At 38.8% G+C, this 16,140-nt stretch overlaps 1 protein-coding gene across 1 annotated transcript; it reads right to left on the bottom strand.

Moving 5' to 3' along the window:
- Positions 1 to 10,335: 10,335 nt before the first annotated feature.
- Positions 10,336 to 14,780, bottom strand: LOC102788445 (N-acetyllactosaminide alpha-1,3-galactosyltransferase-like). The gene is made up of 2 exons (XM_087844806.1): positions 14,701 to 14,780; positions 10,336 to 11,020 (listed from the first exon to the last, which is right to left on the bottom strand). The coding sequence occupies exons 1-2, from the start codon at positions 14,778 to 14,780 to the stop codon at positions 10,336 to 10,338; spliced, it is 765 nt and encodes a 254-aa protein (XP_087700932.1).
- Positions 14,781 to 16,140: the final 1,360 nt, after the last annotated feature.

The raw sequence follows: 16,140 nt of genomic DNA, 5'->3' as shown, positions 1-16,140 counted from the left end.
GTTATAGGAGATCAAGTACTTATTTCAGTCAATGAAAAATAAACAGTTTGTAACTTTTATGTAATGTGTTTTTCTACATATTTTGTTTTTGTTTCGCCATTAAAAAACTATCATAAAAAATTGAGACTGTTCATTTCTTTGTGTACATCAACACCACTACCACCACCACCATCTTCTCTGGGCTCATTTGAAATGGACTGAGGCAAGCTGGAAATCTTTTCTATGGTCAGACAAATCAAACTTTAAAATTCTTTTTAAAAAGCTGGGACAGTGTATTCTCTGGACTAAAGCATTCCTTTCAGTAAGTTCACTGAGTACAACACATCGTACAGGATATCACGGCCCCTCTTTTCTATGCTGAAGACACGTCTAGTCACATCTTTAAAGTAGATGACCTTTGATGACATAAACACCCCTATCATCAGAGCCATACCTCAGTTCTCATGCTCAGTAGCGGTTTTTGATACGGGCGACATGGGCGGTTGCCCAGTGTGGGTCGCAAACGAAACAGCTCTTAGAGCCGGATCTTTGAAGTGAACGACGCGAGCCGAATCCCAATGGCGTTTTTTTTTTCTTTCTCTCACCCTCTCTGTCACACTTTTCTTCTGCTTCACTCCGCACGCGAACCTTGTACTCTGAGCCGGGCTGAGGGGGGAGGGGCGGTAGTTACATCAAATGAGAAGGCACACAAATTATTTGTGCCAGTCCAAAAAATAGTTTGTGTTCAGTATAAGACAGAGGACAACATCACAGGCCTAAACCCTGCAGGTCTGACAGCAGGAGGTGTATCAGTCCTGTTTTCCGTGTGGGAACAGCGTTTACACTGGAATCTGCCTTTGGTGGCTTTTTTGGAGCAAATGTGACATTCAGCCAGTAGCAGTTTTTGATACGGGCGACACGGGCGGTTTCCTGGGGCAGCATCGTGGTGGGGGCGGCATCACGGGCATTGGCAAAAAGAAAAAAAAATTGCTCGTACTCATGCTGCCCCAACATCAGCCAGCGCATACTGGGAATGGCATAGGCACCAATCGGTTTTCTATCGCCCATTTGCTGGGTGTAAGGGCGCCCTCTGTTTGCGAGGTGCGCCTGCTGCTTGCTGCACTGGGAGGAGAGGGCGGGGCGGCGGGGGATTCTCTGGCTGGCTGGAGCAGCATCTAATAACCAACTCGCAAAAATAAAACAAAATAAAAACAAAACAACAAACACGAAAACACCAGACATTATGATACAGACTTATAATTTGCACTGAGGTTTTTTCGAAATTCTATACGCGAAAAGTGAGCGCGAGAGCGCGAGAGCCCTCGGTGCGCCTGCTCGCTGCTGAAGTCAAAGTAAACTTTATTGTCATCTCCGCCACATACAGTCCAGTATATAGAGAGACGAGACGACGAGGCTCCAGTTACAGCAGTGCAAGTAAACAAACAATAAATATAAGAAGAGTAAGAAAATAAATATACACTTCAGGACTAGGGGTAAAGGGATCAATAACAATTTAAATTTTATAATTTACAGTTTGCTGATTTAAAGTCTCACACACAACCCGTCGAAAGGGGAGGGGAGCTGGCTGCTTCCAAATAGAGCACATTTCATTCATAATGATGTAAATCCAAGCCCATTATGTATTCAGGATTTGAATCTTGGGTTGTGTGAAATCCCAGAAACACACCTTAGACAAAGTGAATCTGTGAACTAAGGTGTCGGTCTATTAGGTTAATTGTGGTGATCCTCGAGTTGGGGGATAGATAGATAGGCAGAGGGAGTGTTCGCCCGGGGCGCCAAACAGGCTAGGACCGCCACTGCATTCAGCAGTATAACTGACACACAATACAAAACAATAACTACACAACACACTAACTATAGCCTCCAAACACACTAAACGTCACTAGTGTCTCACATATGAAAACTCTTTTTTCGCTTGCCCGCTTTCCGTCGCGGGTGTCACTACTAAACCTTCCCCTTCTCCCTAAACAACCAAGTGTCACATGTTGCCATATCATTTTTTTGATTGGCTGACATGGTAAACTTTAACACCAATAGGTAAGGGGTGTTTTTTCTTTTTTTTCTTTTTTGATTTTGACCCCAGAGGGTTAAGTGACCTCCGTAGCTCTGTTTTGGAAGTTCAGTTAACGTTAGAAATAAGTTTTGGAATTCTTCACAGTACAGGTGGAAGTCTTTTCTGAAAAAGACAAGCACATAATGTCAAGGTAACAGTCGTCTCTTGGACATTCTGTACTACTTCAACACAAACTTCCACAAAGTATATAAACATTTCCAAATAAGAGCCAACATGTACAGAACACTGCAAAGTGCCATAAAGGCACAGAAAGTGCCAGTCATTCCTGAGACAAGCCCTATTATTCCACAGTGTATTTGGTTGGTTCCATTTTCGTTGTTTCTTTTAATTCAGTTTCAAAGTAATTGTAGTTACGTAGAGGAGAGAGTGGCTGATCCTGTGGGGGCAAATTTCTTAGTACCAAAAAGTGTGTGTAAATTGAGGTTGTGGGAAGAGAGGGGAAGAGATAATGACATTGACAAGAGAAGGAGGAGTAATAAAAAAGAAAATGGACAAAAAGCGTCCAGTAACTCATCTTCGAATGTTTTTCCAATAACGTATGTTTCTAGTAAATTCACCAGTGTTGTAAGACTGGAAGTTCAACTGGATTCATATCTAAAATCTAAGACACACAGGCAAATCTCTGGTCTCCAGGGTGCTATGTAATGAAACCGAAATACCTGCCAAAAGGTTTCAACAGACGTTCAGTACATTACTAATATTAATAAAAGAATGATGATTACATGGTGCCCCCTGAAACAGTGCTCACCTACCCACTTTTCGTCTCGATGAAAGACAGCTCTGTAGCTCTCCCCTGTGTCAACCTGAATTTCATTATCAGGATGCAGGAATGGTGGCACATGTTGCAGCTGGGACAATTTTTATGTGAAGTTGGTGTAGCTGAAAAGGTTTATTGATACTGGAAATAAGTTTGTAAATTGAACTTTTCAACTTCTTACCTTAAAGAAGCCACATACAGGAACCCTGGTTAAGATATTTGGACATATGAAGACACAATGCATACTTTAAAGCACCTGCATACTCAGCAAAAGAATAAGCTATGTTCTGTTATTATTCACAAGGGGTCACCACCATGCGTAGCTTTGCATGTTTGATTTTTACAACAGATGCCTTTCCTGACACAACCCAAAAGGGATTTGTTTCCTCCCACTTGTTGAGCAAGTGTATAAACAAACACAGTATGTAACCACAGAGCAACTGATCATAAGAAGACAGTTTTTTCTGTTCATTTGACTATTTTACATGACTTTAGTTAACTTATTTTCAACTTAATGCTAATTATTTTTTGTGAGTCAGGGATCAGGAAGATGACGGTACTCCAGAAAATGAATCAGTGACACCAAAAGAAATAGCGACTGGGAAAACGGAGAGGGTATACGCTTCTTTTCTCTAAATTACAATAGAGTCGTACTCATTTATTTACTATTAATAACCTTCACGGTAATATATACAGATACAGATGTGTCAGTATTCATTATGTGCGTGTTTTCCTGGTAGCTCTGTAAGCACAGATGCAGCTCTGGCAAATATGGCAGAAAAGGACTGAAGTCATAATCAGAGACATGGCGGCATTCATCAGTAATGTATACGACATTTAATTAAATTACGACATTTAATAATTAAAACTAAAATGCACGAGTAGACACAGAGCAAGAAGAACAAAGGGCATCTGTTATGAAAATATATCCCAGGGTGGAATAAAAAAAATCTGAATATATACATTTGATCAATAAGAGAAAAAGGGTTTGCTTTTTTGTGTCTGTAACCTTGGTTTTCAACTAGCAAACATGGTGGATGTAGCTGTTGGCATGATGAGTTTGTATATAATTTTGATTAGTTCTTTATCTTGTCAAGATCCATGTCATCATTGTAAATTGTTTAAGCTGTACGTTACTTGATGTTTTTATATTTTATGTAGTTAAAGTTTTTGTGCTTTTATTTTGAAAGTTAAGCTCGCTTACAAGTCACGCTAGTTTTCCTTTTTGGGGAGAAGAATGGTCTCTGTTGAAAGTCATGTTAAGTGGACTTTAACTGCACACTGTTAATGGAAACCTCAAAAGAACGGTGACTAATTTCCTTTTTGCAGCATGCAGCCAACGAGGTATTTATTGATTTATCATGTTTGTTGTACAGTGTTATTTTTGGTGCTGTGTCTTACGTTGAGTTTTATTTTGTTAATCCTGTGTAGTTTTCATGGTGGCTTTGGAGAGAAGTCTTCAAATAAACCAGTGACAGAAAACTACTTAAGTCGGTAAGCTGACTTAGTATCGATACAATCGATATCCGCCCACCACTAACCAATAGTGTTATTTAAAAAAGTAATTAGTTACTTATTAGAGATAAGAGACAACTCTTTGTTGTTATTGCACAGTCATACTTAGAGCTTTTTATTGTCATTGTGCGATTTCTTGCACAGCTGGACCACAAAGGTGCAAAAGTAAAGAAAAAATAAATAAATAAAAAGCAATATATATGTACACATATATGTGAGTAACTATATACATGGTGTATGCATAGAAACATGGGCCTGTATAAAATGGCAGTTATGTAATATAATAAATAAATAAATAAGGGTGGGGGGGCTATTGTCATTTAGGGTGGGGATGGTAATTCCACTGAGACCAAAATATTGCACAAAAACCAAAAATATTGCATATGAGCCAAAAATATTGCACAGAACATGGAAAGACTGGGATATTGCATAGATGATCAATAGTAGCGTCAGAGTGGTTGCTTTGGAGAAGTCTGTTCACACTCTTAGTTTGCTTTAAGAGTTCCTCATGGGAAGAAGCTGTTCTTTAGTCTGTTGGTTTTGCACCTGATGGATCTGAACCTTTTTCCAGAGGTCAGGATGATGAAGAGGTGGTGGTTAGGATGGAGGTGGTCCTTTATAATTGCCCTGGCTCTGGAGAGACATCTTGAACAGGCAATTAAGTCCAGGGAGGAGAGCGGACAGCCGATCACTTTCTCTGCAGATCTGATGACCCTCCGTAGTCTCTTCTTGTCAGTTGCTGTGCAACCAGCATGGATAGTGTGCTCCAGCACACTCTCGAAAGTGGCATGGTAGAAGGACACTAGGAGGTCTGTCCGCAGCCTGTTCCAAGACCTGCAGAAACACTCCTTCATGCATCTAGGATGCAGCAGTCTGTCACTGAAGGAGCTCTGCAGTTCAGCAACATTTACATGCATGGGGTGGGAGACTGTGTCCATCAGAGATGTTATTTTGGCCAGAGTCCTTCGTTCTCCCACTACCTGCACTAGGTCCAGGGTGCATCCCAGAACAGAGCTGGCCTTCTTAATGAGTTTATCCAACCTCTTCCTCTCAGCTGCCGATAAACTGCTGCTCCAACATACAACACTGTAAAAAATGACAGATGCCACCACAGAGTCAAAAAAGGTCTTTAAAAGCGCTCCCTGGACTCCAAATGACCTCAGCCGCCTCAGCAGGTAGAGTCTGCTCTGACCCTTCCTGTAAAGAGCATCAGTGTTGTGGCTCCAGTCCAGTTTATTATTCAGGTGAACACCCAGGTGTTAGAACCAACCTCTCTCTGCACACCAATCCGACAGCCTCTGAACCTCAGCTCTGTATGCTGTCTGTGGTATCCTCTGCAAACTTAATCACTACATTGTCTGGGTGTGTACTGACACAGTCATGTGTGTACAGACTGTACAGTAGGGTACATTGAGTGTCCATTACTGATTACTTATCTAAAAAAGCATTCTGTTACATCACTGATTACATATTTTCAAAAGTAATTAGTTAGTTAGTTACTTTTTAAAAACATGATACACAATACTTGTTAAATACTAAATACTTAACAAAGCAATAGACCTTTCATCCCAATTCTGTTTTTTTCTCCATAATTCATCATATAAAATTGGATAAAATAGAAAAGTCACTTTTTTAAAATTTGTTTTATTAGTTGTAATCTTTTAATTTTATGCACATTGCATTAAGCAAAATTTCAATTATTTGCAACAGTCTTGAACAGTCAGATTTGAAGTTTAATTTTTCGCCGTGAAAAGAAATTTTCTTCCCATGCAGAGTGTACAGCAGACGCTAATGTTTTTGTCACTTTTTACAGAATCAAACTATCAAAGTAATGTAAGTACATCCACACTTTTAACGCTACATGGTCGTACTCTCTCCCGCACTCCATATTATCCCTTGTTGATCTACACATGTCTGTTGCTGCCACAGACGTTGCACGCTTGTATGTCATTGTCATGAGACACTTTCACAAACAAAATAATGGTTAAGTAATTCAGTAATGCAGCGTGTTTATGGGAAAGTAACAGTGATTAATAAATCAATTACTTTATTTTGCAATAGTAATCCCTTACTTGTTACTTGAAAATAGTAATCGGATTACACGTTTCTGCCCGTCTCTAGTCATTAATGATGTCTTGTATCACTGAATGCAGCTTCCTCTCTATGTTTACTAAGTTGATATGGGAATTTAGTTTTGTTTGTTTTGTTTTTGTACACAAATTGTTATACACAGATTCCAAGTGTACATGTGCAGTCAATAATATAATAAAGTGTTATATGACTGCTTTGAGAAAAAGTTTAATCAGTGTGATATGTAAGAAAAAAAAAGTATGCAGCATGATCTTTCTCCACAGTGCTCCAAAATAGCTTTCTCAGTTTCACAGGAATTAAATAACAGGAAATAACAAAGTCAAAATAGCAACTGAAGCTGAATAAAAAACAAATACAGTAAACTAACATAAGACAACTAAAAAAAACACCATAGCCACAGCAAACAAAAAAACTAAATAGGTACCAGAGTTCAAAGATAGTATCAAAAGAAGAATCCAAAACTGAATGTAACAAAGGTAAAAATCTAAAATTTAAGCATCAGAAAAACAAACCAGAAGCTCCAAACTGAAATATAATAAAATTCAAAGCATGAAAAAGTTTTTTTTTAGCATTGCTCAGATTTGATATTTTATAATATAAAGTAAAATGACAGTGCTGAACCCATAGACTTTTAAAGTCTGTATTTATGAAGGGATAAGTTAAAATTAAATGTAATAACATAAAATTTAGTTGTTTATACTTTTAAACAAAAGCGTTTATGGTTAGGTACCATCAGCAAAATACACCCATTAGAACTCCGATCAGCAGAAAACTGTGCAGTGAGGAAACATGAATTGGTGACTGCTTGAAATTTGGTTAAGTTACAGACACTATACATATAAAAGGACTTCTGTTCAAAGGCGATGGCTACCCAACGAGATTTAGCCAATGACAACAAAGGCCCGTGGAAGTCCGGTGTTATGTGGAAATTGTTTCATTATCATTTTGACCACACTATACACTATTAGGCAATTGAGTTCAGGTTGTGTTTTTAATTACTTTTATATAAGTTTAATATGTAAAGGCAAGAAAGAGGTGAGGGGATCAATGGAAGGGCTGTTGAGGCTCACCTATAGATCAAAGTTTTGACATAATCACTGGCTTCCTCTGCTGAAACAAAGTCCTTCTCAACACCCTTATGTGTGATGCGAAGTCGTGATGGATGAAACAGGCCATACCGAACACCTTCAATGCCATGGAGTCGCTGCCTGTCCGTGTTGAATGCAGCACGAGTCCGTGCCACCCAGCAAGTTTAGTCGGAGAAGACTGAGATAGTCAGGTCTTCAACTTTAATCTCTAGCACGTCATAAAATGTCAACACAGTCAGTGTGGTAATGAAGCCTGCATACAATGACTCGTGGACGGTCGCTAGGCTTAGTTGTGGGTTGGAGGGTCCTGTGGGAACGATCCAAAAGTAGCTCCTTCCCCAGATCAAATGCTTCTTTTAGCAAGGAGGCTACGGCAGCAGTGGTGCACGTATCAGGGCCCTTCGGTACTCCCACTATCCTAACTAACATTGTTATGCCGCATCCTGTATGGGCAGTGTTGGAGAAATGACAGTCTTCACTGAATTGAATTATGAATTAGCATACATGTTTTTATTGAACATTTGAAGAACCAGCAAAAAAACCCCCAGAACCTCTTGTAGAGTACATAAAGTCAGAGAAAGAAATGACAAGGAGCAGGTGCATCTAGTACAAATAGAACTGCTGCAAAAACCCACAGAGCTCAGCAGCCTGCGCAACAAATTCTGGATCCTTGGCTTTTAGTTAGCATTAGCAGCACATGCTGCATCCGATGTGAAAGGACCTTTACGCTGCACACTGTGACTCGCAGCAATGGTCCCGGGTCAGCCCTGACTTTATGTTAAACTAATCTTAAAGTAATAACGGTATTTCTAACCACTGATATACCACAACTTTATCCTTTCAACAGCTACTGAAAGTTAGGGGACCTAGCTTCTATCGGATATTTATATAGAGATCCTCCAGCTTCAAACTTTATTACCCTTCAAGGACCTGCAGTTCAAAAAAGCGCCCCTCCGACAGCCAAACCCAGCTGTTCTCTGACTGGATTGTTAAATTTGTGATTAACATGACATTGGCCAATCAGATGAAAGGAAGAAAAATAGGGTCAAAATTCGTACTTGTAACTTGAAACTTGAGTGCAGAGTTTCACACATATTTTTTGGCTAAGTCCACACACAAATCTTTTTTACGCACACACAAATTCTTTTTACAAATACAAATCCTGATTTACAAGTACAAAACTGATTTACAGTACAAAATATTTATGACCACAATTTGAGCCCATAGTCCTGGACTCCAAGTCTTTACATTTATTTTCCAGCTTGGCTACGTGAGCTGTGAGGCCCTTGATGGGTTTTTTAAAAATCTCAGCTATATCAGCAGAGCACACAGTGAGTGCGTGCTCCATCTCCCTGACTGTACCTTTTAGCTCGGACATGGTAGCGTCACTGGCAGCTTTACTGATCGCCAGCTGCATCTTCACCACTTGCAGGTCGAACTTAATGGTAGACAAAGCATCACCCAGAGTATCCTGAAGTTCTTTTTTAAAAATATTGGTGATATCTTTCCTCAGCGAAGCCAGCAACTCAACCTCGAGAGCTTCAATACCAGGATTAGCTTGGCACGAGGGGGCTTTGCAGGAGACAATGGCTCACTCGAGGATGTGGTTGCGGTTTGCAAATTAGGCCTCAGTTGTGTTTGAATAGTACTGTGGGTTGTAATATTTTTTGCTGCCATTTTACGCAGGCCCGAGTAAAACCTCTCAACACAACAAACTACAGACTAAAACAGGACTAGAATTATGGCCAAAAAGCGCGAATGAAAAACAATTTAATCGAAATCGGCGGGAGCTCCCAAACTTGCGTCCTACTCCACCAAAGCTCAACCCCAGGGGATCAACAATATAGCTTATAAATTTATACTGGTAGTTGAATCTGTGATTGATTTGGCAAAATAGGCAAACTAAAAAAATCAGCATATTTGGCCTAGTGACAGCCGCTGCCACCTATGACATTTGACTATGATGACTATTTTTTGCTTACTACTTTTCAATTTGCTCTTTTCAACCATCCATCTTCCTCTGCTTGTCCAATTTGGGGTCAACGGTGGTGGTGGTGGTGGTGGTGGGGGGGGGTATAACTCTGATTAATCTTAGATTAATCACAGATTAACATAAGTGCATGTCTTTAAACTGTGGGAGGAAGCTGGAGTACCCACAGAGAACCCATGCAACCATGGAGACAACATGCAAACTCCACACAGTAAGAATTTAAACCCAGGATCTTCATTCTGTGAGGCAACAGTACTTCACACCATGCCACTTGAAGCCAATTTATGTAAACTTATGTCAAACTTTTTTTACATAATAAATGTAAAAACAGAAAAAAAAAGGTTCTGGTAGCTCATTGACTACACTAATGTTTGAGTAGATATTTCTACACTAGCTAGTGAAACACGACAACTTTTGGTCATTTAACTATTGATCAATTATTTTTCCTTTGTGCAGTATCAATAGAAGTGGGAGATGTCTCTATCAATAGAAAAAGTATGGGTGCCAGGGTCAGCCTTATGTTTGATATGCCTGATGTAAATAATAAAAATGTTTTTTCATGCCTGAGCATTTAGATTTTCCTGACTCAGGAAAATCTAAATGGCATATCAAACATAAGGCTGACCCTGGCACCCATACTTTTTCTATTGATAGCCACATGTATTCATTTGGAAGATTCATTTTATTTATTTGTTTAGGAATCTGAAAATAGATGCTATAGAGCCACTAGCTCACTTAACAGATAATACCCCAATATAAAATCAACAACAAGCTTGCACTTCTCTCACAAAAGGATTCTAATTTTAATTTCCTGGCCACTCTACCCATTACGAAGTGTGTCATAGTGTTTTGGTGCCCACACTAGGCGGGTGACAAGTATATCCTGCTTGTCCCAAATGCTCTGGTCCCAGCAGTACTCTGGAGACAGCAGCCTGCTTGGCTTATGAATCCAAAAGTACTTGTTTAGATGGCTCTCATCGTGCCACAGATCTTCCACATTATTAAGTTTATCCTCTATGATGCCTAGATAACAGGCATCTACCAAATGCTTTACATTTTGCCACATTCCTCCAAAGATAGCAGCATGGTAGTAAAAATCGCCAGTTTCCATGAAGGCTTTAGATTTGGGGTTTCTGTCGTAGGTAAACTGGGCTTTTGGTAATTTATAAAAGTGGGCATGGAGCAAAGCCACAGAATCACCCAGTGCCTCAGACCCAAATCTCCCCTTGAACTCCTGATCCACATCAAAACAGAAGACATAATGAAATCTGTGACGGATCTCTGACTCTATAGCTTCTGATATTGTCCTCATTCGCATCATAGAGATGTCCTGCCACCTGGCATGCTTTTCCACCTTGACAATCTTTATGTATCGCAGAGAAGCAAGTGTGATGTTTGGTACTTTCTCCGTTGCATCTGTGAACACGTAATATGTCACTGGTAACCCCACCATAAAATGTTTTTCTGCTGAGGTGAGGAAAGTCTTGAGGTAGGCATCCAGGTACCTTAATTAGAAACAGAGAAAAACAAATGAGATGTTTCTAACGAGAACCATCATCATCATCAATTTTTTTCTTGCACAAGCTTTAATGTCACACAAGTAATTTCTTGTAGTCTGAGCCAAAGTGGGATGTCCCCCTTTTAAACAAAAAGACCTAAAGTAGTTAAAATTCCCTGATTCTAAACGTCCAAACCTGATAATAAAAAGAAATGCTCTGTGGCAGAACCAAAGCAAAAACAAATACATTACTTCAACTATATAATAATTCCTAGAACAAATAAGTAATATTTAGGCAAACACACATTAAAACAGCAAATGCTGTCATACAGTGTCATACTGTCATATACTTTTCCTCTTATAAAAATAAAAAGGGATCCTACAGAAGGAAGTACTTTCATGCAAAAACAAAACCTTTTTTCCAGCACATTTGAATAAGGAAATATTTCAGTCTGTGGAAGTCAAAGAAATTATTTTACTGCTACGATATATTCTTTATCATTAACATTGCATTAAACTTTATTACAGCTACTGGTATCAGATTAACATTTTATTACAGGTGCAGCTATAATCATTGTATACACACATTGCATGTTGTGCTCATTAAGAATTGATGCTCAGTCTTTTGAAGGTTTCAAGCTTCGTTTGGCGTGATGTCCCGACGATCTATTGTGTAAGTGACTTGGAGCAATGGAAGGTTAAAACCGCATTCACGCTTACAGACATATATGATTTAAACATAGGCCAGGCCGAAAGCCAGGAATTCATTTAGCTTCTAATTGCATGTGAGCTTGCCTAGTAACAAGTGACAGATGAAGAGTCAAGAAAGTGTAAAGTCCCCAGGGACTATTCGGAGAATGAGTTTAATTACCATGTATGGAAGAATGTCCTAGAAAGAGGAACGTCTCTGTCTATTTTAGCTATGTTTAATTGATTATTTACTGTAACTGATGCATATTATGTTTTTTTGTGACACAGAAGGGGTTGAACCCTGACATGAATAAAACCATTCTGAAATGAGCTGTTTGGTGAAGATCTATGCTGATGTGTTGCAGTGTACATCTTCCCACGCGTGTGCTCAATAAAATCATCGTTTGACTATCTCTTCTGGGCCAGTGTTGGTTTTGTTCCTTGCCTCAATATTTTGAATCGGGACAAGTCCTTATGCATTCATCTTCATAAGTTGAACACAAATTGAAAACATATTGAACAAGCAAAGAACAACAAAACCCAATCTGATCAGATGTCTGCGTTTCCTACAGTCTATTTCTCAAGTGCCAGTGGTTAGATAAGAACCTACTCAGCAAGTGACAGCTGTAATTTATTAAAAATTCCTAATAAAAGATGAAAATATTCTTACAAAAGTAGTTAATAACTCCTTTAGTGCATCAGCAAGAAAAACTTTGATGATGATGGAAAGGAGACAGCAGCTCTGGCCATAAAACTGTCATGCTAAAGAGGTGCAAGCTCATTCAGCACTTTTAGATTACTGTTAATGAGAATGTTCAGTCTGCCCCAGGGCAGCTGTGGCTACAACTGTAGCGTGCCTTCACCAGTGTATGAATGTGAGAGTGACTGAATAGTGGTATTGTGAAGCGCTTTGAGGGGTCCCGAAAAGCGCTATATAAATGCAATTTATTATAACAAGATGTTTTGTCAACACAACCTTTATTTTTCATTCATTTTTTAATTCTCCCTGTAGATATTTACTGTTAACCATGTTCAAGCCTTTTAATTCAGCAGATATTTTTGTTATTAATATTTACTTCACACTTTTTTTTTCAGTTGTCCTCACAGGAGAGCCACTGCAGACATATGCTTTATAGAATATGATGCTGAACATTAAACAGCATATAAAGTATATAAAAATTAGCTCAGTCTTAAACTTATAGAACAACAATATTAATCCAGGTGACACTGATGTGGAACATTTCCTGCAGATTCATTGTTTTTACTTTGATACTTTTTGCTCTTTAGGCGTTGTTGTAATATTTTGATGATTGTTTTCCTAAAGGAAAATTTCAGCTAATGGCAAATAATAGTAAATCATTTTTCTTAATATAGTAGATATTTATTCAACTAAAGAGGTAATAATATTTGCAATTCTTCAGATAGAAAGGAGTTCAGAAAGGTGAGGATCACAAGTTGAGTGCAGACTGGTAGCCTGAATGCTATGTTTTTTTCATTTCATACGTGTATCTTATTAATTCCGTAACAAGATAGTGGAGGAAGTTGTTTCTGTGGATGTACAGGGTGGATTGTACATTTGCTTGCTAGGCAAATGTGTAATTCACTATACAATGGGGCCTTTACACTCAAGGAAATATCCTGCTTTCAGTATCTCTACAAATATGAATTATGCAAATTATGCAAAATTTGTGATGTAATTATACATACAGACAATGCACTCCAACGGTAAAAACTAGGGATGGGGTTCTGACATAAACGGTAGTAACCAGACCGAAAAGCAGCGCACATTTCGGTGCTTTTTTTTCCTGAGATGTCATACACTTTGAATTCTAGCCAATCATTTTACGTTTCGAGGATAGTAGGAGGGTCCAGGTACGTACGTTCTTTTAGAGCAGAGCTACAGATTAAAAATGCCCAAGGCGAAGCGGTCAAAGTCTGGCTGTACTTCACAGCAAAATATGCAAACTCAGCAGCCTGCAACAAGTGCTTTAAGCTGATACTGTGATACTGTCAAAGGAGGTAACACCTCAAATCCAATGAAACACCTGGCGACACATCGCGTTTTTTTTCAAAGCCGAGAAATGAGCCGTATTTGATAGCTTGCTGCGAGACCTCACACCGTGTGCATCTACTGCGGGTGTGGTGCCTGTTATCGGACCCGGAGTTAGCAAAATCCCCTAAAAACCTGAATAGTACAGTCCTGGCCCCTAGCCCTGCCAGTGTAGCAGAAATGATGACGGATGATGATGGCAGCAGAAGCCGTTCTTCTCTGCGTGAGTAGCTTAATGTTGTTCGTGTATAATTTACGCTGAGTAAGCTAACCACGTTATTACATTAATGCACGTAAGGTGAACTAGCAAACACCATCGTAGTTACATGCGGCTGTCTTCTTGTTTGATGGCAGATACTCCCTTCACCCTGGCCAAAAAGGCTAAAATGACCAAAGAAAAAGTGGAAAACAGCTAAACATGAGAGGTTTTTGGACCTTTGTTGTTTGTGTTGTTTCCATTGATCAAGCACTGCTTCCAGCCAAGAGTGATACCATATATGCCCCATAGCTGCAGAAAAGGCTAACATTGTTATCTTTTTACAAAAAAACAGCTGAACATGAGAGGTTTTTGGACAAAGTTTGTGTTCTCCATTCTTTAAGCACTGGTTTGAGCACCGTTTAAGCACTGGCACCGTTTCAAAAGTACCGGTTTGGCACCGGTATCGGATAAAACCTAAACGATACCCATCCCTAGTAAAAACATAAAATTTGAAGTCTTAACTTGGCCTTTGAATTAATGTTCTATTACATGCTATTTTTCATTTACATTTTATGTGTCCCAGCTTTTTTGGAATTGAATCGAACAGTTCTCTCTATACTAGTGGTCTATACTAGGTGATTACTGTCATAAACACAGTCTGCTTTCCACTTTGGCAGCTAGAAGGCAATACTCTACAATATGCAATAAAAATACACTACTTCTCTCTCATGTTCTGAAAAAAACCAACCTTCCCACAGCAAACACAGTAAGAGCCACAGATGAATTTTTGTCAGCGTGCCTTTGGTCATAAAGAATGGAGTCAAACATCCCCTCCCAGATGATAGGAGCGTTCCAGGATGTGAATGTCGGAACCAATGGTCTGGCCCTGAGTGAAATTAAAAATAAATGTTGACATGCAGTTAAGATCCTGGATTTTATACTGGCAAATGTTTAGACTAAAAACACACATTCTGTTTTTTTTCTCTCTTCTCTGCTTTTTCCCGCTTATCTGTTCCCCATTTACCCATCCCTTCTACCTCTTCCCGTTTATTTTTTGTATGTCTCCCAATAAGAGTGTGCGACAGTTGTAGTCTGTTTTTTTTTTTGTTATCTGTGCTCTCCACATTTACAAGTGTGAAAGATTTACATTGGGCCTCACCCTAAATACTCAATACCACTTCCTTGTTTGAAGGAAGACAGCAAACCAGCACTGTTTTGTTTTGTTTTTGTCAGAGTCCAGTACACTCCAGATTACAATAAATATTTCCCCTCACCAGGAACACTAACAAAAAACAAAATTATGAATCTTTTATTTGCCTTTATGTATATATATATTTAAATTCACCGTCATTAATTTACTTATTTTGAGTTCTTAAACATGGTCTGATATGAGGCACGTTATAATTACCAGTTAGTGAGTCCATTGTCTTACCCAAAATTAAGTGTATCATCCAAATTAATGTTCCATCTTCCTTCTGGTTTAATAGCCATTGGCGGTTTCGGCATCACGTTAGCGCTCCTTAAACATCTAAAGTTTTTTGGAAGAGATCGTTTTATATACTCACCACAACTTCGTTAGATACACTTTGCAAGTATTAGGTTGTGATAGTATGACCTTTGTTCCACAAGGAAGTAAAACCAACCATAACCAACAGCAGACAGCAGAAGATTCCAGAATACTTTGCCCTGTTTTTAAAAACATGTTAATGCAAATAACATATTCCTCAACCTATATATTTAAAAAGTTTTTTTTTCATTCAGGTGTAAACAACGACAATAATAAAAAGGTCTCAGGCACCAACACTCGTACCTCGTAGTTAGGAAAAATTCCCCTCTCATTTTCCTGATAAACAATTTGTTGAACAAGAAGTAGTTGGTAGACAGAATAAAACCTTAAAAAAAAGAGACACCTTAATTCAATAGAGAGCCTCCATTTGGTCAAAATAAGAGATTTTGCTAGAGCAACAAATTATAACCCAAATTCCCCAAAAGTTGGAGTTAAAAGTTGGGTTAAATCATTTGCCAGTCTATAAAGCCCACAATTTTTTGCAGTCTATCACTGACACATAATACATGTTGGAATAGGAAAAAAGATTCCTAAAATTTGGGAACACAGACCTAAAAACAGATGTGAATACATTGCAATTTATAAAGCAGTTTTTCTAAATAAAAAATATCTGTAATCATG

The sequence above is a fragment of the Neolamprologus brichardi genome, chromosome 1, assembly GCF_056152115.1.
Source record: "Neolamprologus brichardi isolate AB-2024 chromosome 1, ASM5615211v1, whole genome shotgun sequence".
Classification (NCBI taxonomy): Eukaryota; Metazoa; Chordata; class Actinopteri; order Cichliformes; family Cichlidae; genus Neolamprologus; species Neolamprologus brichardi.
Note: the sequence above shows the minus strand (reverse complement) of the source record. Positions and strands in the feature narration are given on the sequence as shown.

Bases quoted from the DNA above. Each gene is read 5' to 3' on its own strand.
- LOC102788445 (XM_087844806.1), bottom strand. From the start codon at position 14,780: ATGTTTGACTCCATTCTTTATGACCAAAGGCACGCTGACAAAAATTCA. The intron at 11,021-14,700 runs GTTGGTTTTTTT...TTTCTAATTAAG, and splicing joins ACTGTGTTTGCTGTGGGAAG to GTACCTGGATGCCTACCTCA.